This window comes from Giraffa tippelskirchi, chromosome 4, assembly GCF_054371585.1.
Source record: "Giraffa tippelskirchi isolate mGirTip1 chromosome 4, T2T-mGirTip1v1.2.pri, whole genome shotgun sequence".
Taxonomy (NCBI): Eukaryota; Metazoa; Chordata; class Mammalia; order Artiodactyla; family Giraffidae; genus Giraffa; species Giraffa tippelskirchi.
In genome coordinates, this window is record NC_137278.1 from 113,473,979 (window position 1) to 113,494,012 (window position 20,034).

The 20,034-nt window shown below is 35.4% G+C and overlaps 2 protein-coding genes across 3 annotated transcripts in view; one reads left to right on the forward strand and one right to left on the reverse strand.

The window, feature by feature from the left end:
• Window positions 1-20,034, forward strand: part of ACSS3 (acyl-CoA synthetase short chain family member 3) — a 249,175-nt gene that overhangs the window by 224,656 nt on the left and 4,485 nt on the right. The window lies entirely within an intron of this gene.
• PPFIA2 (PPFI scaffold protein A2) overlaps window positions 1-20,034 on the reverse strand; it is a 509,952-nt gene that overhangs the window by 46,512 nt on the left and 443,406 nt on the right. The window contains exon 23 of the mRNA XM_081594854.1: window positions 15,130-15,223. Within this exon, the coding sequence (XP_081450980.1) occupies window positions 15,130-15,223 (94 nt within the window). The remainder of the gene's footprint in view (window positions 1-15,129; window positions 15,224-20,034) is intronic.

A 20,034-nucleotide genomic window follows, 5' to 3' on the forward strand; every position in this document is an offset into this window, starting at 1 on the left:
GCACAGTTAAAAATACCCAAGTGACCTGCAACTATTACTTAAGCCTCACTGAATGTCACACTAACCCCTAGAGAGTGACTTAAGAACTAGGGAAAATGTCATCTGGATTGTCTTTTGATATGTGTCTAGTAGAACCGAAGAAATTGAAGTGCCTGAAAGGCCAACCCGATTCATTTAAATGTGAACATTTCTCTGAACCAATGATTCCTTTTATGGTAAGAAAATGAAGACACTTCACAATTTTCATTTTAGGTCAGAGGCAGTGCAGCTTGTGTTACAACTGAAAGGAGAAATACTAAAGATAAAAGAAAAAGAGGATGGTGCTGAAAATAAACATGTTCAGCAGCCATTGTGATTCAACTTACCCTGATGTGCTTTTCATGAGATGAAGGAGGACAGATGAAAAAGAAAAGCACACAAATGTTAATGGATACATTTCAATCCAAAGAAAGCCATGGAATAAAACAAGAGCATCATTTCAGATGTGCTGAAGCTCAGATACGAGAAAGACATGGTGTTCTGTTTGTTTGTTTTTTTTTTTTAATTTCACCATGACACATATATTCACTGCATCCAAAAGCATAATCAGGCTGAAGGCAGTTCTAACAGTTGACCAGAAAGTCTGTCTCTTGAAAATGAGCCACTCTGAAACATGCATGACCACATTTTCCCAGCCTGTAGTAAACCCCGGGAGCAAGTCAGGCAGCTTGTTAAAGAATATTCTTCACCTTGGGCCACTCAGGTTATTTTACAAATAGAAGCAGTAACCTATTAAGGTGCTCAGGATCTCAAACAGATTTATAAGCTTAGCGCTTAAGAAAAATACAGCAGACTTCTGGAAAGGCAGTAACTTGAAGAAAGCACTGGTTTGAGGGTGGGACTCTCTGGATTCTAGTTCACATACATGGTTTGGTCAGAATCACTGGTAAGGTTCTGATGTTCAATCTCCTGAACTTAATTTGAGGCAAGAAGAAATTTTCACATCCCAGATCCATAATTTTATCATTACATTACACAAGTGCTATAACAATAATAATTATGTGCCAGTAATCAGGTCATGAAAAAGTTCTAAAAAATTCTATCATTCTTCTCCCCTTACCACACTAATTCTTCCTCCTCTATTTGAGCTGGCAACTGGGTGTCTTTAAGTAGACACATTTATTTAGTTGGACAGATGTTGATAAACACTGCTCTGGGAGGGGGGAAAGGAACTAGATTAGTTCACCAGTGTTACCAGATGTCATCACAAACATGATTTAGTTGTGGTGTTTGAAGTAGCCCACTTGTTCCCTGGGTAGAGTAGAGGCACTGGGAAAATATGGAATTTAAATAACCCAATAAAAAGCCATGAGAATATTATTTTAAATTTTTTATAAAAGCATAATAGACTAATTCTTAGAAAAATAAAATTTTACTACATAAAATATAGTCAATGTAACAAAATATGAAGCAGAGATTCCTATCTAAGAAATGAGGCAAGTTAGAGAGTTCCCTTTTTTTATCACACGATCATTATAAAGAAAAGCTGGAAGTGCGATAACACCCTGCACATGCCTCCTCCAAATGCATTCATTCAGAGAAACTGTGTATTCTTTCATTAAATGTGCATTTTGGAGAAATGCATGTTCGTTGACCTTAGCTTCAGAACAGCTGTGACAAGTTTTTAAATTTTTCACATAAACAAAAACATAGCGGTCCATACAAATTGGCATCACAATGTCCTAAGAAATTTAAGGCATGTTTCTTGCATCATATATTCAACAGAAAGAAAGTTAAGACCCAAAGAGATACATTCTAGGTGGTTAGAATGATTTTACTGTCAACATACCTGTGAACTCTTTGATGAGTTCTGAGAAAAAAGCAATTTCTGAGCTCTTCATGAAAACTATTTTTCATGAAGTATTTGGGGCCAGTTATTACTGTGGGCAAAATAATCTTCCTCAGCCTACAAACTACCTAGGCACTGCTCTCCAATAAAGCTGAATAAATCTGCACACAGTGGAATATTAATATTTTTCACATATTTACCATTTTTAAAATAGGAAATCTGTACCTATAGAAATACCCTAAATATAAAACATAAGAGAAATTGTGAAAATAAACAGGAAATACAAACATATGTGTCAAAAAGTATTGATTAAAGTTCTAATATATTTATCAATGTGGGTAAGTTATCTGAATTCTCATAGTTTTTATTAACTTTCTTCTCCTCCACAGCCAGTTAATTTAAGCGCAATCTTGACTAGCTATTTCACTTTAGAATTAAGTATTTCAGCTCACAACTTTCAAAAAGGCATGTTCTTCAAAGGACAAAAAGCTATAATTATAAATGACTCTTAAGAGAATTTGTGATAATATATTATAAATTCATATCAGAGGTAATATATATTTGCAGTGCTTTTAGCCTAGATAAAGACAGTTTTCTTCTTATAAAAATTGATATTCTTTTCTACATGCAATTATTTACAGGAATATATAACTTATTTTTTTTCTTTCTACTCCAGATTGTCAAAATTATGAGAATACCATAATTTTCTGTCAAAAAGTAATTTTCTTCAGGTAAAGACCACTGTATTATATAATAGACAAATAACAATTTTTCACTGACCTAGAAAAATTAGGTTTTAAGTTACCCTCTAACCAATAAGAACAAGTCAGTTATTGGCACAATATTTTCCCTGGGAACATCAGCATAAATCCAGACACAAACAAGAAGACACTATCAACTAACACATATCTTATATTCAAACACAGGCTTCTTAGATGTTTAATTGCCTCACTTTAACCTTCTAGATCTTCCACTGAATTCATGGGCCTTCTATTTATAAACTAGTTAACTTTGAATGTAAAACTTCACATTAGAAATATTTATTAAATGAACTTCATATGTGGAATGTAGTTGCCTTTTGCTTGTTAAAGTTCAAATTGATGACTCAGAAATTTTTAAAATCAATTGTTAACACCAGACTGAGGAGTGAACAGGTAGTGATTGAAGTGAAAAAGTAGAATGAAGAAAGGATTTCTTTTAACAGGTGAAACTTGAGCATGTTTAAAGGCTGATGACCACAATCCAGAAGAGAGGAGAATTTGAAGAGAATTTGAAGTACAAGTGGGAAATCGGCAGAATCAGACAGACAAAATTAGCAGGGATGGTCTTAAATTAGAAGAAATTAACCTAGTTTTCTGTATTAAAGCAGGATGGGGGCAAGAGTTAGTGTGAATTCCTCAGCAAATAATTCAGAGGACTGAGATAGTCTCTTTATCTCTCCCTCTAGAGTAGAATGTAAATGCACCTGCAGAGATACAGGTTTGAGGACAGTGGAGGTCTCTGACAAAAGTTGCAGAGAGTAGAAAGAAGGCTGATGGCAGAAAAATATTGGGATTTCTTGGCAGTGTTGAATTCCCACATGAAGCTGATTCACATTCCCTTGCATTAATTTTCTCTTGCAGCACTCAGGTACCCAAACGTAGCGATGGAGAAAGAAAATTCATTGGTGACTGTAGTTATGATATGGACATAACCAAATGAAAAAAAAAATGATGGGTCTGGAATTTTTGAGCATGGTGAAATAATGGTCATAAAATCCAAGCTAAATAGGGAGACAGAAGAGGGCTGAATGCAGCTGATGCACTAAGAAATGATAGAACTTTTTAAAAAGATGATAGTAGAAGAAGTTGATAAAACAAGCTGAAAGGAGGAGATAGGAAGGAATGATATGCATGGATAATTAGTAACTTTTGAGTAGGGGTGATTTGGGGGTGATGACAAGATTCAGAATATAACATAGGATGTGTCTGACTTGGAAGAGAGAATGACATTGGAAGTAATGAAACCATGAACTTAAAGGTTAAGTTGTGAATAGCTGATTTATGTGGATATAAGAGCACCCAGGGATGATGGCAGAAATTGCTTTATATACAATGATGGGATACAGGTAAAAATAAATAGCCAAACACATTTCTGGTGATCCTTACAAATGAAAGAAAATGATTCAGAAGTTTTAAGTATGGTTTATTATACTTCTTCAGAAATAATTTTTCTTTAAAGTCAATATTGAATCCAAATAGCTGAAGTATTTAAAAGAAGGTGAGAAATCTTTATATTTTCAAGAATTTTGTTATTCTTTTGCCTGTGATTATATCCCAGTCAAGCCTCAAATTACAAATTTAAGTATGCAGAATCTGAAATAAATACATTTAATTGTATGCTGTATATATATGTAATATATATATATATGTGTATCAGTCAGTTCAGTTGCTCAGTCGTGTCCGACTTTTTGCGACCCCATAGACTGCAGCATGCCAGGCTTCCCTGCCCATCACCAACTCCTGGAGCCTACTCAAACTCATGTCCATCGCATCAGTGATGCCATCCAACCATCTCACCCTCTGTTGTCCCCTTCTCCTCCCACCCTCAATCTTCCCCAGCACCAGAGTCTTTTCCAAGGAGTCAGTTCTTTGCATCAGGTTGCCAAAGTATTGGAGCTTCAGCTTCAGCATCAATCCTTCCAATGAATATTCAGGACTGATTTTCTTTAGGATTGACTAGTTTGATCTCCTTGCAGTCCAAGGGACTCTCGAGTCTTCTCCAACACCACAGTTCAAAAGCATCAATTCTTCAGCACTCAGCTTTCTTTATAGTCCAACTCTCACACCCATACATGACTACTGGAAAAACCATAGCCTTGACTAGATGGGCCTTTTTGGTAAAGAAATGTCTCTGCTTTTTAATATGCTGTCTAGATATATACGTCTGTGTGTGTGTTCAGTCGCTAAGTCATGTTCAACTCTTTGTGACCCCATCGACTACAGCATACCAGGCTTCCTGTCCTTCACCATCTCCCAGAGTTTGCTCAAATTCATGTCCATTGAGTCAATGATGGTATCTAACCATCTCATCCTCTGCTGGCCCCTTCTCCTTTTGCCCTCAGTCCTTCCTAGCATCAGTTTTATATATATAAAATATATATACATGCATACATATATTTTTTGAATGAAAAATCTCGTTATCTATTTTTTTATAAAACCCTGTCAATAAGATATAGATAATCATTGACCTTAGAAATGTGGGAACAAGGTAGAGAAGCTTGCTTCTGAAAGGCTAACTTAAAATAACTATGGGGAAAATGCACATCTTCAAAGACCTTATAAAAATACCACATAGAGCTAATATAAGATTCTATATTATGGAAAAAAATATGGAGAACACCTTTTAGATTAAGATGTCAGTCAACATTATATTTGAATGTACCTTGATTAGTCACTTTTTTCTTTTAATAAAAGAACTTAATCATCCTTGCTATTAGACACTGATTTTGAAAGTTTTATTGGGATAAATAATGTTAGATTGATTCAAGCAGACATTTACATTTCTTACATAACTTATTAGTAATCATTACTATACTTATATCAAACTTTGGTGATAGTATGTGTGGCTAATTACATTAGAAAAAAATAAACTTTATAAAGTAACTGCACTACTTTGAAATTACCTCCATTTCTCATTCTTAAATAAGTGTTTGATTTGAATACATTTGTTGCTCATTTGGAAGGATGTAATGGGGTCAGATAAGAACTGATTATTCCCTATGAAAAAAACTATGCTTCTCTTTTCAGAGTATAAAGAGAGAGATTCTTTTTTGACTCCCCATGGAGACCATTTAAAATTAGATAGGGTACTTAAGATCCAGCTGAAAGTTTGGACTACATAGTCTTTAAATTGCAGCCTTATCCTGAGATTCTAAATAATTCAGAGAAAATAGGACTCCAGAGGTCTGCACTTCTGTATACCACAGTGCTTGGAAAGCTGTGTTTCTTCATGTGTGGAAGCAACAGCATTTCTACCTCAAAGGCTTTGTGAAAACTAAAAGACACAATATGTGTAAATGTATAGAACAGTGCCTAGCATACTGCAACTACTCAATGTGGTTATTAAATATTTATTACATATAAAGAAGATCATTATTATCATTACCACACAAAGGATGAAGAGGAAAACAGAACAGGATATATGCACACAAGGAGACAGAAGTAGTCATAAAAAAGACATAGATATTAAGTATATTAAGAACAGAAAGTGCAAGACGGGAAGTAGAGATAAAGGGATAGATAGGAACCAGATATTGTGGGGATCTAGGGGCTATATGAAGGCATTTGAAATTTATCCTAGGGATGCTAGGAAATGATTGAGGGATTTTTGGCAAGTTTAGAAATAATGATTTAGATAGATTTCTTTAGCCGAAGTGTGAAGAATGAATTAGAAGAAGGCAAGACTAGAAGTACAGACATTGTTTTAGTATGATGGCCTGAGCAAGAAAAGAAGAAAATCAACAAGCTTGAGAGATTTTAAAGAGCTAGTATCTACAGTCACAGGGAGGTGACAGTGACCTTGTGTGGAGGCGCGCAGAGGGAAGAGCAAGGACAAGGCAGGATGAGGGCAGGGATGAAGCCCTGGTTTCTGGTTTGGTTAGTTTGCGGAAGTCACTGCCCTAGTTCCTGTTCCAGATTCTTAGGTTTTTGTTCTTCTTTTTCCACCCAGATTCTATTTATGTGTTCAGTTATTCAGAATGCATGTCTTGAGTACCTACACTGTGCCAGGCACTGCACTTGTTTAAAAAAGCGAAGGTTCTCTGAGTCCAACTCTTTGAATTATGTAGAGAAACACAGAATCCAGGGCAGGGGCAATTTGAAGAGCATGTATTTCAATTTCTCAACAGAAATCTGAATCCCTCATATAATAATCTTGCCACATTCGTATGCTTGGCAGGTCTATGCTAGACATAATCATGAGAAACAGCTCTCTTTGCAGGGGGTCGATTCTTTCTTCTCAGATCTGTGATGGTTAGCAGTCCTCACTTATACACAACTCATACTTATCTGTTAACAGCCTTTCACTTTGGGCCCAAGCTCTTCTCATGCAGCCAAAAGAACACATTTGATTGCTCTTTTTTCTTAGGAGCATCTGGATCTTTGTTATCCGCACTCCCAATATTCCTAATTGTTTCCAACACTCCTTGAAGGCGTTCAGTGTCATCTTGCTATGCCGATCATGTTCTTCTGAATATATGCTTGTTTGAATATATCTGCTTCAAGCATATTTCCCAGAAATTAACATAATATCCAGCTATGCTCTGGTCTGGACATAGAATTTTGGCCTTGTCGATTGCTTTTTGGGTACTGAAAATCATTACTATCTTTGTCAGTCATTGGCAATTTGTCTTTTTTAGTAGAAACATTTTTCTTAGAAGTTGCAGTTAAATTATACATATCCCCCTATACAGAAGCAATCAGTATATATGAAGGTGGATGCAGATTTATTAACATATAAATGACCCTGTTAAATTTCACCTTCTTAGATTTGCATCTCTCTTCAAAGGTTTCCCTAAAACAAAATTATTTATCTAAACTTAACTATCTCTTCTAGCCTCATGCTTTCACAAATATCATATTCATATTTAAGTCAAATATTAAAGTGCTGACTCCAACTTCCTTTTCACTCAGTCATCATGAATTCATTTGTTCAGCCCCTGTGATTACAATGATTCCACCAGTTATGCTGCTGCTAAGTCGCTTCAGTCGTGTCCGACTCTGTGCGACCCCATAGACGGCAGCCCACCAGGCTCCGCCGTCCCTGGGATTCTCCAGGCAAGAACACAGGAGTGGGTTGCCATTGCCTTCTCCAGCGCATGAAAGGGAAAAGTGAAAGTGAAGTCGCTCAGTCGTGTCCGACCCTTAGAGACCCCATGAGCTGCAGCCTACCAGGCTCCTCCTTCCATGGGATTTTCCAGGCAAGAGTACTGGAGTGGGGTGCCATTGCCTTCTCCAGTTATATTTTCATGTTTTTAGTCTCATTCCAATCTTATGTTCATTTAAAAAGTAATCAAAACACTTTGCTGAACTCAATATGTGGTATTTCTACAGCCTTTTTCTCCTCTACATGTATAGAAAATGTCTAAAAAGTTTAAGGACGCAGTTTATACTTAAGGAATTCCATTCATTCTTGGTGATTGAAAATCCCTTTCTTACTGTTCGAAAATAACCTATTGGATGTTTTACGTTTATTGTGAAAAACTAACCAGTCTAAGCAGGGTGTCAATATACAGCCTTAACTTGGAGAACATCCTTTAAATAAGAACTATAAGTGGTTTTAGGCATATGGCACTTTTCTCATTCTGCTTAAAGGCCAGAGACTTAGAGAAAGGGTCACGGACACTGAAATACTAAAGTGCAATAATTTGTTTTCATGACTGTCTCTCTACAAGCTCTTTGAAGAGTAGAACTATATAATTCAAATATCAGTTATTTCTAACACAGTTCTTGGAGAAAAATAAGCACTAAGTAAATGACTGAAAAGTTATCATTTGCATGCTTCATTAATCCAGGATTTACTTCAGTCAAGACAAACAATATGGTTATTTTTATAAAAGGAGGTCATTTTTCTGGTACATGTAACTATCTTGAGTTTTTACTTACTATTATTAATTCTTATTTTATTCTTTTCATTTTTCATGGGCAGAAAATACAGAGGCTATACAGGGATTCTGATTCTATTGATACTTACTCTGTAATCTATTAACATTGCACCATAGGTTCATAACAATATCCCTATTTCTTCCATGTTTTTTTCCTTCCTCCAAGAGGGCACATTGGTTTTCCTTAGATTCATTTTTTCCTAACAAATTTCAGTAGATTTTTGCCTTTAGCCTTTGGCTATTATTATTTTATAGGTTCAGAAAAGTCTTAGAATTTTTTGCGGCTGGAGTTTGGTAGGGCATGCATGATCAGATGGTAAGGCAATGATACCTCTAACTCAGTGCAGGCAGAGAGGGCAAATTTCTGGAGTTCAAAGTTGGAAACTGAGATACATTTTCCCAGATAAATATTGAGAACACTGGGTTTAGATTCTGAAATATTCTACTTTATTAGATCTTTCTGAGTTGATTGCCCAAGTGTTCCCTTTAACCATGTCTGTGCTAAAGGAACACTTGACTATAACTAATTGATTCAAGTACAAATATCTCTTCCATATTAGGCCAATCAGATTCTTTCACCCAGGAGCTTAAAAATGTGAAATGGAAAAGGTAAGTTATTGACATCGCTCTAGAGAAACATTTCATAATCTGCCATGCTTGAAGTTTTACCGTGGCCCTGGCTCTGTTTCTGCAATTTCTGAGACATTCTAATATCCTACAAGTGAATTCCCTTTTTTTTTTTTTGGCTTTATTCAGCCAAATTTAGTTTCTATAACATTCTTCAAAACATATTTTTGTGGAGTGAAGCAAAGACATTTACCTTCCATGTATATGACTTAGAAAAATGTATTCAAAGCTTATAACACATGTCTTACAGATTAACCTCTGGAATACAGCTCTTTTATAAGTTTAACTTGGCACACAGGTACTTAATAAATATTTATTGAATGAAAGAATGTTGTGGAGATTCTGTGATAACTTTAGTTATGAATATTTTCAGTGACATTTATTTTGCTTAAGAGATATGCAGGCTCTGAAACTTCCAAATGCTAAAGATTGAAAATGCCAAGTCTCAAAACACATTAATGTTTATGCACTGAAGGAGACCCTTAGGATTGCAATAGAAATAAATTAACTAAATCTATAGAGCTTCACTTTTATGTTTTTGATGTTCTAACATAAAGATTCATTGGTAGTGATTAACTGTGACTGTTATGCTCCAAGGATAAAACTGCTTCTCTGGAGGATGCTGCTGATTGCCAAGTTGGAATGTTAATTTCATTTTAATTATGTTGAAAAATTGATTTCAAATACAGAATCCATATTCACTTCATGGTGGTATCCAATCAGGAGAGCATAACAAATCTAACATATAATAGTATATTACCTATATTATAACTAAAGATTAAAAACGACAAATGTGTATATTAATATTCATATAGTATCTTCCAATTTAGTCTCAAAATACAGATTTCAACATGCATATATGTTTTAATAAAAAATTAAACCATGTTAAAAATGCAGGAAGAAAATATTAGCAGATAAAAAACATACAAAAATTTAGGATTTATATTTCTGGAGCTCAGTAACTATTCACTGGGTAACTGTCGATTTTAATATGCTTACTGACTATCAAGAACTGTCATGAGTGTTAGACAAGTGTATTACTACTGAAACAGACAACTGCTCTTTAATCTCGTCAGTCTCTGTAAAAATAAGCTTCTTAGAATAGAAGTTAAGCCTAGAAATAAAAATCTTTTAAGTCAATATATGAAAGACAGTCTAATCTAACAAGTCTCTAGATTGAAAGTATAAAGTAGAAAAATGAAACATACAAATTATTTGAATATAAATGTATTATGACATTGCTGAACCTCAGGATTAAGTGAGAAATCAAACTTTCAGGGAAAGAGAAAGGAAAATCCTATATGCTATACCACGAAACAATGACAATCAACTGACATTAGACATAACTGGAAGCCAAAAGAGTGTGTTTAAAGCTTTGAGAGGAAATTATTTTAAACTAATACTTTTACAATTTTCAATTAATTTAGGTATAAAATATATTTACAGATCTCTAAGGATATAGGAAGTTTGTTATAAACCTTATCAACACATTTATAGAGATGGTGATTATGGGAAATTAGCAGCTAAATATGTTCCAGGAGGAAAAAAAGGGTAAGAAATCTGAAGAGGTATTAATACATATAATGGATACTTCTAAAGCTCTTTTTTAGGCAAAGATGCTAAGTACAAAATTTCATTTCTTTTTTTGTGAGTTCATAGTTATTGATTCTAGAGTAACATATTTATGAAATCATAATGATGCAAATGCTATTTTTAAGAAGAAAATCCCATGGACGGAGGAGCCTGGTAGGCTACAGTCCAAGGGGTCACAAAGAGTCGGACCCGACTGAGTGACTTCACTACACTACATATACTTTACACTTCTATATCCTGGAAACATGTGACTAGCATTTCTTTCTTTATGTGTCAAGCGACCTTAACATGGGGGTTCAGTTTTAGGAACCTCCTTTTATTTCCATATACCTAAGCTATGTTCTAACAGCTGCATCAGTAACAAAGCTGACATTTTGATCTCTTATTGTCTGACTCCTCTATTTATCAGCAAATAAATTCTAAACTTTGGCAAAGAACAGAGTTTCTATTTTCTGGGTACTAAAATATTAATACCAACATCCAGATTCTAAGAGAAGTTCAGGGAGTTAGGGAGTCAAAGAATATTTATAAATTGAGGTTTTTGGTGAACTAGGCCATCTACATTTTTGATCTTGCAGTAGCTTCTTTTATAAGGTGCAGTTATTTTATAGAGTTGTGTGGTTAACTTTAACTGGCCATCCTGAGAAAGAAGGTTTAGGGATTAGTCTAAAACATTTGCTGGAGAGTTAAGAAAGGGAAATAGGTTCTTGAAGATCAGGATGGAAGGTATAAAAGGGAAGAAGTGAAGTTCTCATGTCTAGTCTTAGGAGTGGCAAAGATATCCAATTGATATTAAATTAGAAAAGATGCTTGCCATCTGATGAAATCAAACAAAGGATGGTGGAAAAGACCTCACATAGTAGTGACACATTAAGAGAACTCTGGAGAATCACAATTTTAATATGGAGACATATTGAAAATAATAAATGACTCAATCCTTTAAGACTGAGAGAACTATACCACAAAGCTACACAAACACTGGCCCAATTTTAAAGGGGAAGACTACACAAATTAATGTGAAGTACCCTGAGTATTAACTGGAAGGACTGATGCCGAAGCTGAAGTTTCAATACTTTGGCCACCTGATGAGAACAACTGACTCATTGGAAAAGACCCTGATGCTGGGAAAGATTGAGGGCAAGAGGATAAGGGGGCAACAGAGGGTGAGATAGTTGGATGGCCTCACGGGTTCAACGGACATGAGTTTGAGCAAACTGTGGGAGATAGTGAAGGACAGGGAAGCCTGGCGTGCTGCGGTCCACAGGGCTGCAAAGAGTCAGACACATCTTAGCTACTGAACAACAGCTCAAAGAATTACAAGATGAGTTTCAGTTTGACGTAATTATCATAGATATTAACTGTGTTCCATTTAAGCCTGCTAAAGAAATTTATGGAATTGAAGCTTTAAAGGAAAGTCTAACAAAGATAAGATGTAATAAAAATGAACCAGGCAGAACAACAATAAGTTGACTTTAGACCTTAAGGTTAGATGCTGTTCTGAGGGAAGAATAGCACCTGTGTGATAATATACAACTCAGGAAGATAATACTCAACTCTAGAATTTTTAAAACAGTGGATGCTTTAGCAGATCTGGTATTCTTGATTTCCTATTTCTCATCGTAAGACAATAGCTAGAAATAGAAGAAAAACAAATGTCTGCACCAGAAAGCAAAGCAAAAGCAGAACAAAGTAGGAACACAGACCTAGTAAGATGTTTTAATCTATCTGTCTTTAGTTGCTGGATGGTTAGTGTACCTCAAATTAGACCTTTGTCTGGGACTGCCAACATTGTTAATTTCTGAATTTTGCAAGCATTTGGAATATCTTAAATGCTGCTCTCTGATTTCTCTCCCATATGGTTTTTCAAAATGTGTCATAAGTTAACTTATTTAAAGATTTCTCTCAATTAAATTTAAATTCACAGATTGTCAATCAGAGATACCTGATATCTTAGTAAAGTTAAAAATAAGATTTTCCAGCTGTGCTATTTCCACAGGGAGACAAATGAAATGAATCTCTGATATGAACTTTGGTACAGTGATCCGAAGTATAAGTACTGTGTCCTGGACACATCATTTGGCTTGGTCTTTGGACAGAATGTAGAAAAACAACTGGTGGGAAACCATAGTCATTGCAACCATGTATGTACAAACTACAGTGTTTAAAAATTTGAAATTGTTTTCTCCAATTTTTATGTGTGTGCATTTTTTAAAAAAAATGTATTTGAATTTTTTTTTCCACCTTGAAAGTAGATATATGAAATTTGAGCACAAAAAAGAGTATGATTCGTTGAAGCACATTTAAAGAGGATACAGTGTCTTTTAAACAAAGAACATCAGAATTATTTAATAAAATTTTAAATGCTTCAGAAAATTTGAGAACATGACCAATGTTTAATCATATAATAAGAAATTTGATAGAAGTAAAGTTTGAAACTATATCATTTAAAAATAATTTACCTTGCTTATCTTGTAAAACCAATTACATGAGGACACATGACTTTTTAGTAACCCAGAAACCCAGGCATGGTGCCACAGAAGGCATGGATAAGTGTTAGCACTTCGCTATATGTCTTACAAATATAGGTTGAATATGTATGCTTATTGGTCTTTTGCTATGAGATGATCAATAATAAGAGAGATGCTTTGGTCTTTTCACTAATTAGCAACACTTTGTCTTGTATCCATTTTAACTCAAATACTATTATTCTATAGGAAATAGTTGTGCTAAGGAATGTTAGCCTTTGTTGGATTATGGTTTATTCATAATATTCTTCTTGTTGTTCAAGACAAGGATTCTATGTACTGTATTTTAAAATTATATTTTGCCAAAATGTATTTCAAATTGAAGTAATGAAGTCAAGCACAGGAAGATCTTCAAACCAAGTCCAGAACTTAAAATCATTTTCTTACTGTGAGGATACTTAGGATTTAAGAAATAATTCCATAAGATTAATATCAAATCAATCTAACAGTGTATAAACTTAACAATTCCTAAACTTTAATTCTAAATTAATGATTTTGTTAAGTCATGGTATAATTGGAATTTTTAACTTCAGTAGCTGTTAAAATTGACATTTAACTTGGTCTCATAAACAACAAATGAATTATGTGAGGCATTGCCTCCATACTGCCTTATATGTAAGATGAAAACTGGTCAGATTGCCATTATTTTTAAATATTTCATTGTGGGAGAAATGAGAATTAACTTTTAAGGGAAATAAACTAAGTGCATTAGCCAGGCTAGGGTTTGATTATTATTACTTTAGACTTAAAGCAATCTCAAATAAATACACTGAAAATCCTTTAGACTTCAAATAAATTTAATATTTAAATATATACTTTGAGTGACCAGTAATTAAAAAGGTAATATTTATTAGTATGGAATGTGATTGAGCATTTAATTGTATTCAAGAAAGAATGCTCCCAAGGTCACTTCTTTTTCTGTATAGCATTTCTACTAAATTTGGGTATATAATTAATTTTAGTAAGTAGAAAATTAATGCAACAGTTATACTAGTGGATTCTTATACAACTTTTCAATACATATTTTTTTTCATTATTAGCAAACATCTGCAAAGCAAGTGAGAAGGGAAAATATGAGGTAAATTAATTAGCATAGTATAGCCCCATGCATGTCAATAATAATAATGACTAGAGTGATGAACATACTTTCATAGGAAAGAAGGTAAATATGAAAACTACAAGCCTAACATAATAAATACTTGAGAGGGAAGAAAAGGAATAACCAACCAATAGATCCTGGAATAAAGAGAAATTCTTTGGATTTTAAAGAACATGGTCTAAAGGTGCTATTTCATCACTGAAAATGTTACTATGCATTTAAAAAATATGTTATATATAGACCCACTTGTGTCTAACAGCTGCTGAGACTCCAAAATTGCCAATTTTGCAAGTTCATTTAAATGTTCCATATTATACGTGAATGAAAAAATATACTATCAGTTTCCTGACAGATGCAAAACAATCTGCTATGATTCTAAAATAAGTTTACATTCAATCAGTCAGATAAACAGTCTCCTTTTAAATACTCCATTTTAACAGGAGGTTCTTTAACTGTCATGAGTGGTATAATCTCCATTTTATCATACCAGTTCAGTACTGAATTCAACTTCAAATGGAATATTACATTATTGTAAGGCTACATTTAAATATTTTAAATATGTTTGAGTTTTGAAATAAAAGCTATGATCTCTTAAAAAAAACTGTTTATTCATACTAGGGGCCAAATTTTTTTAATAGTTCGATGATTGTAACCATAACCCTGGAGCACCAAATAGTTTCAGGGAACACCAGGATAACACTGGCCTCAGTCTATTGTTTTGTCTCCAATTACTCTGTTTTTAATTCCCCACAAACAATGATAACAAAGTAAGTCAAAGTTAGAAAGAGAAGGGAAAAAAAATCTCCAAACCTACTTTTTCTTCAGTCTTCTATCCTTCTCAGCTTGAGTTCCCAGTTTGCCTAACCCCAGGGACTCCTGAGCTGCAGCTTCAGTCTCCATAAAGCCTCCTGTGAAGAAGTAACCATTCATATTAGGTTGGATATATTGTGTCAATTCTGAAATTACATTTTTTAAAGTTTATTTGAGCAACTGTTTAGTATCACATTTTTTTTTTTTCTTTTTTGGCTGGTCTTTGTATTTCCAACTCAATATGGATTCAATGGCATGGGTATACGCATAAACACACACCAAGAGAAGGGGGGAGAAAAGCACCTATTAAAAAAAAGGGAGGCCATTCAATCACACCTAGTAGCAACTAATACATGTGGCCTGTACACTGAAAAACACTTAAGTATATAGTCTGCGACTTAGCAGCAGCAGCAACATATAGTCTGCAAGCTTCGAGGTTTGTTTTTCTACTTTTCTTATGAAAAGTGAAAAAAAATGTGCAGTGCATGAGTTTTTTTTCACTGAAATATTTGAAATTTTTCATGTATGATGGAATAAATGATAGCCCAATGCACAGAAACTCAAGTGTATGTCTTCCATTCCAAATTGAGAGAATGGAGAGACATTTGCTGAGTTAAAACTTTTTGTCTTTTGCTCTAGAACCCTCCTCTGCTCACCTGCCTGACTACTATATCCTTCAGTACAAACCTGACTTTCAGAGCTTACTATGTTCTGGAAGGCTTTGCTTTGTTTTGTAATTTTAATCAAATATCTGAAAAAAATTCCAACTCTTTTTTCAAAAGACCTTGGTAAGAATTGTTTTTACCACACAGTTCATAAACTATGTGATGAAGTGTCAGTTTTACCTGGCTTTGGGATATATATGATATATTTATATAACCCAGAACAGGTGGAGACTGTAAGTGTGTGGGACATCGAACAATTTTACAAAGCAATTATTTAGCATCTCCTAACATATCATTGTTCATAAATTATCTGTTGTAATTGAAAAATGAAAACTTAAACCTGGGCTCTGTTTTCTCTCTGCTATTGACTGTGTGGAAAACATTAAGTCAAGGTAAATGAAAAATGCTCATTATTTTTAAGTGGGTTAAGGTATACATATGCTTTTAATTAAAAGAGATTTAAATTCCATTTAAGCTCAAGATTAGGTAGAGAGATTTAAGCTAATACTCTTACAAAGACTACACAAAAACATTCACCAATATATCAGTAAGCATGTACTATTAAAGATAATTTTGTTGTAATTGTTTTTCATAATTTATTTTAGAAAATAATTTAACTACTCAATACTATTAGTTCTGGAACACTGTCATAAATAAGTTAATCTCATAGCCTAGTTATTCTGTTACTGAACTGGATAATTACAAGAACGTCATCTTTAATTGAAAACATATCGATTGCTATCTAGATCTTACTCAGGGATTCAGAGTTGTAGGAATGAAATTTACTTTATTCAATTATGCACATAAGCAATTAAAACTTAAAGAACTTTATATTGTGAATGATTTTCATTATTGGTATCATTAGGGAAGTCATCTACTAGTTGATTAAAGTATTCTTAGGGAATATTTTTAAATGTGGAAATTTCCACTATGCAGAATGAGTGAATATTTTCATTTTATTTTTTTCATTGGTATCCTTGCGCTACTGTACATCCATAAATTACTATTTACCATATGCAATTAACAATAAAATTGCTCTCTGGAAATATAAATGGAAACAAATAGTGATTCACTTAAAAGTCACAAAATTCTTTATCAGCCCAGATGGGGACACAGAGATTGATGAGTAGATCTATTTCATAAACAATGAGATATTCTCAACCACTATGTGGTTGGATAAATCAGGCTTTTTATTCCTCTGAGGTAAGAACATATAAATTATGATTTAAATTTTTTACATTTTAATTAGAGAAAAGAAAATTTTAAAAAGTTTAATACTCTAGAAAAGAAACAAAGAGAGCTCTAGAAGAATTTTGTGAGTCCAAACTAGATCCAGAAAAAAAATAGTAGACTTTTCTTCTCACAAATACAATTCTAAAAGTAAAAAGCATGCTGCTGCTGCTGCTAAGTCACTTCATCATGTCCGACTCTGTGTGACCTCACAGACAGCAGCCCACCAGGCTCCCCTGTCCCTGGGATTCTCCAGGCAAGAACACTGGAGTGGGTTGCCATTTCCTTCTCCAATGCATGAAAGTGAAAAGTGAAAGTGAAGTCGTTCAGTTGTGTCCGACTCTTAGCGACCCCATGGACTGCAGCCTACCAGGCTCCTCCGTCCATGGGATTTTCCAGGCAAGAGTATTGGAGTGGGTTGCCATTGCATTCTCCGAAAAAGCATGAGAGGGTTGGAAATACTCTGATCACTTCAAAATCTAATATCCTTTAAAGAAATTTGATAAAGAATTGCCGCTACATCGTGTTTGAAAATGCCAATAGAAAATGACACATAAGTCACCGTAGGCAAAATTAGTTTCAAGTGGCATGGGCTGTACCCTTAAGCAGGAACAAAAGTGTAATTATGTGCACTTTTAAGCCCAAATAAAACATTTATAGATGAGAAAAGCATTCTTTCATAGCACTGATCCAGGAGCCCCATAAATCTCAGGTTCATCTCCCCAACCATCTGACCAGCTAACAGTAGGACCTTAGCCAAACCTTCTAATGAACTCGTTTACTCTATGAGTGATTATATAAATCTGGTGAGAGTCTGTTTCAATATTTCCTGGTCATCAATGGGCTCCCATGGCCATGTGGATTTTAGGAATGTCTATTTATCTAGATGCATGTTTTATTCATTTATCACATATGGCTATTGAATACTTGAAATATGGCTGGTCCAAATTAAAAGCTCTGAGTATAAATTATGCGCAATATTTTGAAAACATTAGTGCAAAAAAGAAAATAATATATCTATTTAATAATTTTATATTGATGTCTAGTCAAGGCTATGGTTTTTCCAGTAGTAATGTATGGATGTGAGAGTTGGACTATAAAGAAAGCTGAGCACTGAAGAATTGATGCTTTTGAACTGTGGTGTTGGAGAGGACTCTTGAGAGTCCCTTGGACTGCAAGGAGATCCAACCAGTCCATCCTAAAGGAGATCAGTCCTGGGTGTTCATTGGAAGGACTGATGTTGAAGCTGAAACTCCAATACTTTGGCCACCTGATGCGAAGAACTAAATCCTTGGAAAAGACCCTGATGCTGGGAAAGATTGAGGGCAGGAGGAGAAGGGGGCGACAGAGGATGAGATGGTTGGATGGCATCACCGACTCAATGGACATGGGTTTGGGTGGATTCCAGAAGTTGGTGATGGACAGGGAGGCCTGGCGTGCTGTGGTTCATGGGGTCGCAAAGAGTCGGACATGACTGAGCAACTGAACTAAACTGAACATGTTGAAATGATAATTTTTCTATACTGGTTTAAATAAAAACATCAGTAAACTTAATCTTGCCTATCTCTTTTTACTAACCCTCTTAATATGGCTACTAGAAAACTGAAAATTACATATGCGACTTGTGTTTGCAGCTTGCATTATATCTCCATTGTATTGGTTCTATACAGGAGATAATACCAATTTTCAGAGGGAGTGTAAATATTTGCGTATGTTGGTGGGGGAAAGGGGGCAAATTTTTAGATGTCACAATGATTGCAAAGTGCAACAGATATACATTAGATAGGAGTCAAAACTTCTAAACACTCGTCAGTAAGTAGAAAATTCTTTAGTTTACCCATCTTGAAATTGCAAGAGTGTGCCCAGAGATGGCACCCCACTCCAGTATTCTTGCCTGGAGAATCCTGTGGATGGAGGAGCCTGGTGTGCTGCTGTCCCTGGGGTCGCACTGAGTCGGACACGACTGAAGCGACTTAGCATGCATGCATGCATTGGAGAAGGAAATGGCAACCCACTCCAGTGTTCTTGCCTGGAGAATCCCAGGGACGGAGGAGCCTGGTGGGCTGCTGTCTATGGGGTCACACAGAGTTGGACATGACTGAAGCGACTTAGCAGCAGTAGCAGCCCAGTGAGAAACACTCATTCTCCAGGAGACCTCTTACTAACATGGAGTGTGTACATACTAAGTCGCTTCAGCTGTGTCTGACTCTCTGTAATTCTATGGACTATATAGATGGCCAGGATTCTCTGTCCATGAGTTTCTCCAGGCAAGAATACTGGAGTGGGTTGCCATACCCTCCTCCAGGGGGATCTTCCTGGCCCAGGGATCAAACTCACATCTCTTATGTCTCCAACACTGGCAGGTAGGTTCTCTACCACTGGCACCGCCAGGGAGTGAAAGTAGCTCATTTGTGTCTGACTCTGTGACCCCTCTGTACAGTCCATGGAATTCTCCAGGCCATAATACTGGAGTGGGTAGCCTTTCCCTTCTCCAGAGGATCTTCCCAACCCAGGGACTGAACCCAGGTCTCCCGCATTGCAGGTGCATTCTTTACCAGCTGAACCACAAGGGAAGCCCAACACCACCTGGGAAGCACCTAGTGATACGGCGAGAGCATCATTAACTACACCCCATCTCATGGCATGAAGTGTTTAGGTATAGAAGGCTTGAGTCCCATGACTCAGTGGATACTCAGGCAATATATTGTTTATCACCTTGTCAGTGGCCCCCTAGAGGTAGCAGATGCAAAAGCCCAAGGCAAAATCCATACCCTCTGTGAAGTTCTCTGGGCCATCAGCCACTCCACAGTCTCTTTTGTGAGGTTTTCGAAGACTTTGAAGTATTTGAGACAGGATCGCTTTTAGGGTGTGAGGGGCCTAGTCAAATATTTCTTCCAGACCCCTTTCTATACAAATATTTTGAGTAACCCAAAATTAGTGGAACAACAATCTATTGTGATCCAATCTCATATGATACCATTCTGACAGCAGGAGTGATTCAATTATTTGGCCAT